This window comes from Pempheris klunzingeri, chromosome 14, assembly GCF_042242105.1.
Source record: "Pempheris klunzingeri isolate RE-2024b chromosome 14, fPemKlu1.hap1, whole genome shotgun sequence".
Classification (NCBI taxonomy): domain Eukaryota; kingdom Metazoa; phylum Chordata; class Actinopteri; order Acropomatiformes; family Pempheridae; genus Pempheris; species Pempheris klunzingeri.
In genome coordinates this window covers 12127972-12138575 of record NC_092025.1, presented here as the reverse complement: position 1 = coordinate 12138575, position 10604 = coordinate 12127972, and the positions used below count along the sequence as shown (strand labels likewise).

The following is a 10604-nucleotide window of genomic DNA, read 5'->3' as shown; positions in this document are numbered from 1 at the left end:
CCTTCATAAATGAGCACTATGCAGGGCTCCCTGCTTATGCTGCAAACATGCATGGATTTACATTTGATGCGTCCCAGTGGGTTTGCTCTTAACATCGTGTTGAGGCGTCAGAAATTATGCATGCACTGTTTTATTTTTAGAACAAGCGAATGGAAGTGTTATCTCCCGGAGATGGATCAGCAGGTGCCACTGAATGCGTTCATGGCTTCATCGATGCATGCATTTGTTTTGCTCTCTGCAAACTAAGAATAACGCTTTGAGATCTGCCGTGAAAATGATGATGGAAATTGTCACTTGTGTGCCAGATTGACGTCTGCGGCTGTGGTTGCAGAGAGCAGCAGGGGGAGCTGAACTCCACCAGGTTGCAGGATCTCATTGGATGGCAAAGCTGTGGGCGGATTTGCGCTGACGTTGCCCATACGCGGGATTAACTTGTTTTTATGTCGCCATATCTATCACATTTTGCACCGGATAGCCTGATCATCTGCAGTTTTCTTGATAACAGGGATTTCCTGGGCTTCCTCAAACCTTGAATGAGTGTGTGTGTGTTGTGCATGAAAGTGTGGACGGGCTGCCGTGAAGTGCCTGGATGAGGAGCAGGTTACAGTGCTGATGTCCTGTCACGCTGATGGGGGCCGACGGCAGTAAAAACAGGAAGGTGAGTGGACTCCAGGTCCTTGTTGCTAAGGTGTGACGCACGTAGGGGGGATCCCTGTTTCCATGGCGATGATTTGGTTCCCGAAGTCACCAGAGCAACCGCGATGCTGCTCCTGGATGTCAGTGTTTTCACCTGTCCCGTAGCAGCACGTTGAGCTAAATTAGGATATAATTTTGTTGTTAATGATCAATTAGTAGCTCATCAATCTTGCAGTTAATTTGTATCCCTAGAAATATTTTCTGTTGCTCTTCCAAAGTACTTGTGATGTTTTACTTTGAAATCGCCACACTTCCTGTATTGGCATCAAAAATCTATTGGCAAGTGAACGCCTCATAACACACTACAATCAAATCTCAAGTAAGTCTTAACATTGCTCAGCCTCTGGTCGGATGTGGCGTTGATTTCAGTCACTTCTGCTGAGTGACTATAGATGTGTCCCTTCATTTGGCCCAGATGATAATAACATCCTGCATGGTTGATTACACACATCTTGCAGCACAGAGGGGGAGAGAGGCTGTGTGACCAAGTGACTGCAGGCTGGATGCAGACCAAGCCCCCTCTTCTCTTGTCAAATCATAAATGACTGCAGGAATGGTTCAGTGACACATATCTGTTGTCCACTGAGCTCCACGGATGTATTTTAGGAGGGCTGCACGAGGTCACAAAGTCACCTTGATGGTACAACAAGTGAAAATATCATCTATTAGGACTACAAAGCCAGACTATCCTGACTGCCGATTATCTTGTTTTATACCACCCAGCTACAGGCAATTTTGACATGTGAAGGAAATCAGGGAGTGAAGTTGATTTGGACAAAAGAGGTTGATGTTAGATTAGTAAACCAGAAAGTCTATATCATAAACAGAATATGTCCAAATGCCTAATTGGAGCTACAGTGTTGGAAACTGGAGCTGTGTTTGCACTGAGCAGTTCAGTGTATATGAAGCAATGGTTAGGCAACGTTCCATGGTTAAATAGTGAATACACACGTGTTTAAAAAGCCTCCCTTCATCCTGCATGGCTCATACCAGCGCTGTTTGCTCATCAGTTTTTGGGCTATGAACTCCCAAAAGGTCAAGTAAAAGTAGAACATTGCTTTTAGCAGTGCACGCCTGCCTTGATAAGTGTTGATACTTGTTCTTGTGTAAAGGAGCACCAACACCGTGTCCAGTGAACAGTCCCTGTTAACAGTGTTTGTTAATTTGAGACTCTTGGAGTTGGCTAACGTAGAAACACTGATGAGGTTAAGATTTGGTAGGAAACTCACTGTTAGGAAATAGAAAATATGCAGACACGTTTATGTTAATACATTTATGCTTTATTATCATGAAGTTTTAGTCTGATGCAGGACTGTGTGATAGTTGCTGTGACATTTACACAGACCAAAGAGATGTGTGTTGGTGTAGGATGTATCAGACTGTGCTTGCATTCTTGAGATAAAGAAGAGTTCGAGAAGGCCTTGAACAGTGAGAAGTCAGCGTACCTGCGCTTCCCACCAACCGCCCCTGCAAGGAGGAGAGGGAGCAGGGTGCGGTGGAGGACTGCTGAGAGGAGGAACTTTGCATATACATGTTGCATATATGCTTGAAAGACACTGAGACTGCTCAGTGCAGATGCAAATCCTTGCCTGTACTCCTTGCTTGCTGCAAGTAAAACTTTGAACTGAGATCTCTGTCTCTGGGAGTTTATCCTTGTGTGTTGGGAAATTAATGGTACGAACTAACAGCGAAAATACAGTTCTTGTCTTACAGAAATAATTTCCTGACACTCACAAAAAAGCATTTTTTTCTTCCCAGAGAGCATGTTTACTGGCATGATCCATAATCATTCATAATCAATAAATCAATCTAACCCATGTCATAACTCTGTCCAACAGAGGTCCTCTGAAGGAAAGGAGGATGAGGACTTCTCATCTGGATGGCGTGGCTTCCTCTCCAGCATGGGTCTGTCTATCCCAGCAGGCCTCTGTCGCCTGGCCCCACCTGCGCTGCGTCTGGGCCAGCGGCGAATGATCCAAGGCAAGGCCCCTGACATCCCAGAGCATGTGCTGAGGCTGGCCGGTGTCGGCCCAGACAAGCTGAGAGCAGAGTGGAGCCTGCCGGGGTTCATTGCCATGTTCCTGCCTGAATTCCCCCACAGAACTGTGCCTGGGCACGAACACTTTCAGGTAGGACTCAAGGCCAGCACAGACAGTACTGACGGCTTCATATGATTGGATAATGCATTACTTGTTGTATTTTACATTTTCACCTGGCCTAGCTTTGTGTCTTTCTCTCCATCACTGTGCTTTTGCTCCATCAGGTGTTGAGTTACATCGCCAAAGGTTCATTTGGACCCATTCTGAAAGTAAAGGATAAGACCAAACAAAAAACATATGCTGTCAAAGTAAGTGTCCTGCCTGAATCTCACATTTTCAATGAGTTAATTAGATCAAAGTTGAAAGACAAACAGTCTGAGATGGGTTGGTTTTGACTAAGTACTATTTTACTTGGTGTGCAAAGTGACTATTTGTATGCATGTAAATTTGAAAGTAAAAGAAATACAGAACATTTTATGCAGGCAAAACATTTTCAAACACTACAACATCCTTGAAATTCACTAAAAATTACTTTTTAATGGCCAAAATCAGTCAGGACTTGTCATTTAAACTATATTAATTGAAGCTTAGATACACAAGATGCACACCAATAAGACTGTTGTAGTAAACTACATTTGTATAATAAATATCTTTGTGCAGTCAAAATACTGTCAGTCTTATATGACACCTTGTCATACAGTCTTGTTTCACCTCAGTGTTTTTTCTCGGCCAACAGGTTATACCTAAAGCAGAGATTCTAAGACTCGGGGTCTTGGACCAGTCAAAGGAAGAAGTTATAGTCCAGGTGGGTCTAAATAACAAGTTGTGAAAATCATTGTTAATATGTAGATTTTAGAAAAACAAAGCCATAAAATTTTAGACAGTAATAAATGCCTTTGAAAGGACTTGGAAATAATAAATACAGCACCCAAGTTCATCAGTCATCAGTAGCTTATACCTGAGCCTCCTGAGTCAGTTTTCATTCAATATTTTCAATATTTTAGATACTTACAAAAATCTGACAAAAGCTATGTATGTATTTATTTATTGACTTTATTAACAGTATCTTAAATAAAAGCAAAGTAAGGATTGAAATACTTACTCTAAGCTGTCGAAAAGGAAAGAGGTCCCTCAAACATTAATTGCATAAAATTGTGAAAAAGAACATACATATCTCTGTATGCAGATGATGTGTTATTTTACATCAATGATTTATTAAATGTACAGTATAAATTAAATGTTGGTGAGACTGAAGCTTATGCTATGAATGGATTCAGACCTTATCTGATTTGTTGTGGGACACACTTTAATCGGTCTGGCGAGTTGATAAACTATTTAGGCGTTTTTATTCGGTCTTCCCTCAAAAATAATTGTAATTTTAACCCTAATTCCAAATATTCTAATTTTGAGCCAGTTTCACTAACATTATAAAACTAGTTTGGCCCAGTATAGAAAAAAGTATGGACCTCTCTTTGATCAGTAGCAAAAGCTGAGATTTTTCAGGTTGATCTTGGACCTTTGCCCACAGCGTCAGGTTCGCCATCCATTTGTCCATGACCTCCAGGACTGCTGGCAGACTCAGCGCCACCTCTACATTAGTGAGTCAGCCAGAGACCAGTGACCCAATCCAACCCAGATCCACCATCCAAAACCCCTCACACCACCTTTTCTCACCTCAGCACCAGTAGTCTTATCCAGAATGTACCCACAATCCCCCCGACCCAACACCTGGAAAACGAACGAAAGACAAAGAGATTCAAACTTTTACCCCTACCACCCAGCAACCACAGTCTACCACTGCCTGTGCATCCTGTATCTGTATTGCCCCCTTCCCCTCTACTCCAGAGCAGTTGCCCTTTTTATCCAAATCAGCCATTGACTCAGAAAGTGTGACCCAGTTTGTTTGCTCCCCCCCCCCCACCCCCTGTGAAAAGAGAGCGTGTTAGCCCGGGGACCAGATGTTGAACGCTGCTGCAGCTCAACAAGAGCATGTGTCACATTCAAAAGAGAGGACGCCCCTGCTCTACGTAAACAGTGAATCATCACTGAATCATGAAGCCATAGATGTAGATATGGGGCATATTTGGAGCAAATCAAAACTATATAAAGCCATCCTCCTGTATTACACTCCTTGAGACTTTCATCTACTTTAAAGGTGGCAGAGAATCATTGCTGGCTTGTTCTCAATGGGTCAAAACTTTACACAATGCTTTGACGGACCGTCCTCACTTCCAGATTACCCTCCTCTCTCCTAATTTCTTTCACCAGTGTGTGTTCCACATCCCGCTGACCTTCACTACCCCTCACACCCTCATTACATGACGGACGCATGTTTTAATGCTGTCTCTACCCCCACAGTGTGCGACTACTGCAGCACAGGAGACCTGTACACCTACTGGCAGATGATTGGGCAGTTCAATGAAGACACGATACGAGTGTTTGCAGCAGAGCTGGGATGTGCACTCGGTGAGTATGCTACACAGTACTAAGGATATTAACAGAAATGGTCCAACCCTCTTGTATGTTATACATTTTCTCCTCAAATATCCTAATTATATCAGAGATGTCTACAGGTATTTAATCATAAGTAATTATGAAAAGAGATCTAATTAAAATGAGATGAACTCTCAAAGAATCTCCCACAGCAGCAAAGCTGTCTCATGTTTTTTTTAATATGCCAGCAGGAGGTCAAAGTGATGCCTCTGACATATTTTTGTTCTCCGGTTGACTTTTGTATTTTTGTTCTCCTTTGTTGGTTTTTCACAGGCTTTCTGCATGACTTTGGGATCATCCACAGAGATGTGAAGGTAATTCACGAGTTTTGGAGCAAAATTGCAAAATGTTTCAATGCAAACTAATGTTTTTTATTCTTAACTAAGATTGTAAATAACATCAGTCCATACTTATCAAGTAATAAGTTAAACACCAGTAACATAGATACAAACCCAAATGGAAAACATCAGTCATAAAGTATAATGTGTAAACATCTATACAATGTCAGCTAACGCATGTTTATGAGCACAATTTCAGACAAATTGTTTAGGGGACAGAAAATAAATGCTGTAGACCGTAAGTTTATCCTGCTAAAGGGCTTTTTTCCTCGTCTTCCAGACTTTCTCCAACTAAATGTAACTGCCTCATTTAGAACATGTTTCATATGTAAGCAGCCAACAATCTTTTTGCATCGTCCACGTCTATTTTTGTTTTTATCCTAGTGTCCAGAAAATAACCTTTACAGACTGAATGGTTTATAATTTAGAGATATGAGTTCAGACTACATCTAATCATTAACATAAAATCTGGCAACACACAATAGCTTTTATAAAATTGTTTTGTTAGTCAGTCTATTAATGTACTCTTGCCTTAAACCCATTAAATTGAAATGTTTCCTTTTGTACATTAATATTTTGCTAACATGGTATTCCACTGAAATAAATCAATGCAGTTACAATACAGCGTTTAATGTTTAATGCGTTTAATGTACTGTAATCAAAACTTGTGTGTAGAATACAAATTAATTAGCCATTTAAAAAGGAGACTAAGAAACCCAAGGCTAAGGAAAGTCTCCTTCTAAATCCAGTTACATTAATACATTGGTGAACATGGATGGTCTTATTCAGTCTTTTTGTTTCATTTATTTGTAGATGGAGAATATCCTGCTGACGGACAATGGTGAGTAAAAACTTATGTCCAGCAGAGAGCAGCACAGCTCTGGTATGCAGGAGACTCCAAGGGAACATGGTGACCCTTCTGCAGCTGTCAGTCAATACACATTAATGCACACAGTACATCTGCTGGAGGGAGCGGCCTTTGAATCCAATTACATTCACTAATGAGATTAGATTATGATTGCAATATTTAAATATTTTACACCTGTTGTATCTGCATTAGTGAGACTGGCATTGTGAAGAGAAAATGGTCTGTTCTAGGACACCTCCGCTTAGCTGACTTTGGTTTGTCCCGTCGCCTGGAGAGAGGAGGAAGAGCTTTTACCATCTGTGGAACCATCCAGTACATGGGTGAGAAATAATCCATCACATCGTGCTCCTGGGGCGAATTAACAGAGAAACAATTTGTGCATCATTTAGATCTATTATATTATATTATATTATATTATATTATATTATATTATATTATATTATATTATATTATATTATATTATATTATATTATATTATATTATATTATATTATGAGTGTACAAATATATAGTACATCCAGTGCTGTGAGCATGCTCTGTGTGCTCTGCAGCCCCGGAGGTGTTGAGTGGCGGACCCTACAATCATGCAGCTGATTGGTGGTCGCTGGGAATTCTGCTTTTCTCATTGGTTACTGGGAAGGTGAGCGCTTGTTGCCAGTAGGCGCAGTACGTCCAGCATGATAAACAGATATTACTCACCAGTGATTCTTTCAGTGACGTAGCTGAGCTTGAATCTTGCTGCAAAAGGATGTGAAGGAAGGATGTTTAAGGATGTGTGTAGGTTGTGGGAAAATTTTAAACTCAAATTTCTAAATTTGAGGGACTCTGAAAATTGAAACGCCTTGAATTTTCTTCATTTACCTCAAACCCTCGTCAGTTCCCCGTGCCTCCAGAGTCAGACCACTGCAGCATGCTGAGGAAAGTGAGGAGTTTTCCCTATGAAATTCCCCTCAGTTTCAGCTCCCCTCTGGCCTTGCTAATAACCGAGGTAATTACACAAAGTGTCATCATATTGCCACAAAGCATTCAAATCTACATTTCTGCCTATTTGACCACATGCACATGGATCTACTAACTGCTTAGTTTGGCTAGTTTGATGTCATACCATGACTTGCACTCTCTTTCCAGCTTTTGTGCAAGAACCCCTCCCGCCGCCTGAGGACCCTGGACCGTTTCAAACGCCAAACCTTCTTCCATGGAACAACTTTTGACCTCGCCCTACTGCAGCGCCAGCCTGTGGAGGTAATTCACCAGTGTCTGGATGTAGCCGCTTTGGCTGTTCAAGCATGAGTCCGATTTTTGAAGAAATGCTCAGTGTGCAGACAAAGTGAAGTAGTTTTTCCTCGTCATTGTCCAGGTGATTCTGGAGCTGAGAGAGAGACCAGACCGCGCCGCCAAAGCTCGGCGAGGCCTCACTTTGTCTCTGCAGCCTCTCAAGGGGTTCGACTACGACTTGTTCCTCAGCCCTCCCGTCACGCCAGACACACAGCTGGATGCCAGCACACAGACTCACACAGCTGTACCTCTACCCGGCCCGGCATTTCCACTGCGGCCTCCTCAGGAAAAAGGCCTGCGCAGAGAAGTGTTTGTGTGACGGACTTTGAGGTGACAGTATGGTTGCTAACACACTAAATGAAAAGGCCTACATGTATGTGTTTCTGCACACTTATTCACCCTAACACAGAGGTGTGGTGCGCCTTCTTAATGTCTTATTTAGTAAAAGCCAAAATAGCTGATTATGATTTAATTGGATTTATAGTTTAGAAGGGATTTATACATTTGAGTGAAGAACATCACTTCCCCACTTGTATTGGCAAGTTTTTAATTTTTCTTATTCTATGTAGCCTACTGGACACTATTTTTTCTTTTTTTTACTTGTTTGCCTTTCTCCAATGAGCACCTTTTCAAGCCTACTGTATTTGCATAACAGTTGTGCAAGAAAGATAGCGCTATTGTCCATCTTTTTTCAGTTTCCCAGTGATCAGTCATGGCTGCCCTTTCAATACACACCGTAATGTACGAATGCTATCAAATTCACCTCACATAGAAAGGTCATGCTGGTTCGAGATAATGCTCCAAATTTCCTTTTTTTTTTTTTTTACATAAAGTTATATGTTGTTAAGTAGAAATCCAACCTACCCACACCAACAAAATGAGTGTATTTCTGAGCTTCTGCCTTTATTTTCATGTTGCATGATTATAAAAGCGTTGTGGCAGAAGTGGATGAAAGAAACTCCTTGCCTCATTTTCTGAGTGATCATGCTGTGATCTTTACCTATTCTGTAGCTTTATTAATGCAGTGACAAAACCTTTCCCAAAACTTGCCTAAATTCTGTGGTAGCAGAAACGTACACCTCTCCTCCTGTGCTACGTAAAAGTCATGCAAGCATCACAACATCAGATTAAGTTGTGTACGCCTTCAACGTCTGCTTTCGTTTGAATCGGTTATTACCTGCGACTCAGGGGAGCACTGGCTGGTTTTCCCAAGTCAGCCTTTGATTTTGACTCTGAGATGGCGCCCAGCTGTACAGACCAGAACCCGGACTGTAAGGGTTGAATGAACAACAGCATTGTTTACCTCCAGTTAACATTTGAATAAATACAGGGCTTTTTCTATTGTCCAAGGCTGCCGTAACCCTAGCCAGTAACTGCACCCTTATGCACTTACCTGATCGTCATATTATATTATGATTTTGTAAATGCCCTGATGTGTACCCAGAATGCCTCACGTGTCACCCTGAGCTTGCTTTTTTGCCACAAATATGCTTATTTATAAATTCCTCTTTATAACATTTATATGAATATGATGGATTCTATTTGATGTTATATGTTATGTTACAATGTATTTTTGTAATTACCATGTAGCACAGATGAAAAATTAAACTCTGATTTGGATGTTTTGCCTGTGTGAGGTGTGAAATGTGCTAAAACAGTTTTCATCGTATCAGTCGGTGAACAGAAAGTCATCATTGCTTCACTTTTGCTATCAGATTTGTCACATTGTTTCTGCAGGAACATAGCATGTCTATGTTTGCTCAAGAAACTTGAGTATTCAGCAGTGGGCATTAACTTGTGTGTTTGTATTTGTACTTTACTGGAATGTTTCCATTTTGTCATGATATATACTTCTACTTTGCTACATTACAGAGGGAATATTGCACTTTTACTGTTTTATCTGCATTTTACTCCACTACATTTATTTGACAGCTATAGTTACCAGATTCATATTTTAGAAACCTTATATTCAGCATATAAAATATGATGCCTTGTTTTATAGTACATGAAACTACCCAACAGTATATAAAATAGTTAAAATCCTCCAGCTTTAACATTAGAGTGCCCCTTTGGTTAATGCATCAGTGGTCCAATATTATAAGTTATAATTATTGAACACTAGCTGTCACCATTTTTAAACTTTTGAATGCGGGACTTATGGTATTGCTACTTAATTAAAAACCAAAGACGATCTGTCAAAAAGAAATGAAATTGCAGTCTGTTAAATCAATACATAGAAGTTTTATCATTACAATTTTAACAGACAATTTGGGATGCAGAACAAAGATCATCAGCTGAATGTTTGCTTAGTACTGAAAAGAAAAAGAAGAAATAAGGAAAAATGTTTAGAGGAAAGTGTTTTATTGAGAATACCATTTCATCCACAAACCCAAGATGGTTGACAGTGTCCATTAAAAGATCTATAAGCATATGTCCAAAGTACAGAGAGACAAACACCAACACTAACACACAGTATCCTTTACACTGGACCCCATTCCCTAAAATAATGTGAATTTATAGGTTTATTTATATATAAAAAGAAACATCATCTCTCCACCTCCCCGGTAATCTCTTTTTCCCAGTGTGACCTGATATGATCAGAGTTTTTATCCATTGATCGGATACCCTTGTGCATGTCTTATTCCCCATTTCACCATTATAAGCATCTATAAATATCTGTGTGTTTTTTATGGATTCTCCGGATGGGAACCAATAAAGTTTATCACATATTTTGAGTTTTAATTAGAGGCCTGCCACTGTATGATCGTCGATTAAACTTCAGGATGAGAAAACACAAACTAGATTAAAAACTTCCCCACATCTTCCCTTGTTTTGCACAATCATGCTGCATCCCCTCTGCTCTGGGCCACCCGGCGCATGCGCGGTAGCGCTCATG

At 40.7% G+C, this 10604-nt stretch overlaps 1 protein-coding gene across 1 annotated transcript; it reads left to right on the top strand.

Moving 5' to 3' along the window:
• Positions 1-583: 583 nt before the first annotated feature.
• rskrb (ribosomal protein S6 kinase related b) lies at positions 584-9266 on the top strand. The gene is made up of 13 exons (XM_070843856.1): positions 584-658; positions 2535-2825; positions 2960-3043; positions 3472-3540; positions 4264-4333; positions 5094-5201; positions 5502-5542; positions 6380-6407; positions 6665-6754; positions 6985-7073; positions 7311-7421; positions 7562-7675; positions 7791-9266. Exons 1-13 carry the CDS (start codon positions 629-631, stop codon positions 8025-8027), a joined length of 1362 nt encoding a protein of 453 aa, XP_070699957.1. The 5' UTR covers positions 584-628; the 3' UTR covers positions 8028-9266.
• Positions 9267-10604: the final 1338 nt, after the last annotated feature.

Coding starts and splice junctions, on each gene's coding strand:
- rskrb (XM_070843856.1), top strand. CDS start 629: ATGGGGGCCGACGGCAGTAAAAACAGGAAG. Junction 3,541..4,263: donor AGGAAGAAGTTATAGTCCAG/GTGGGTCTAAAT, acceptor CTTTGCCCACAG/CGTCAGGTTCGCCATCCATT. Junction 5,202..5,501: donor AGAGCTGGGATGTGCACTCG/GTGAGTATGCTA, acceptor GGTTTTTCACAG/GCTTTCTGCATGACTTTGGG.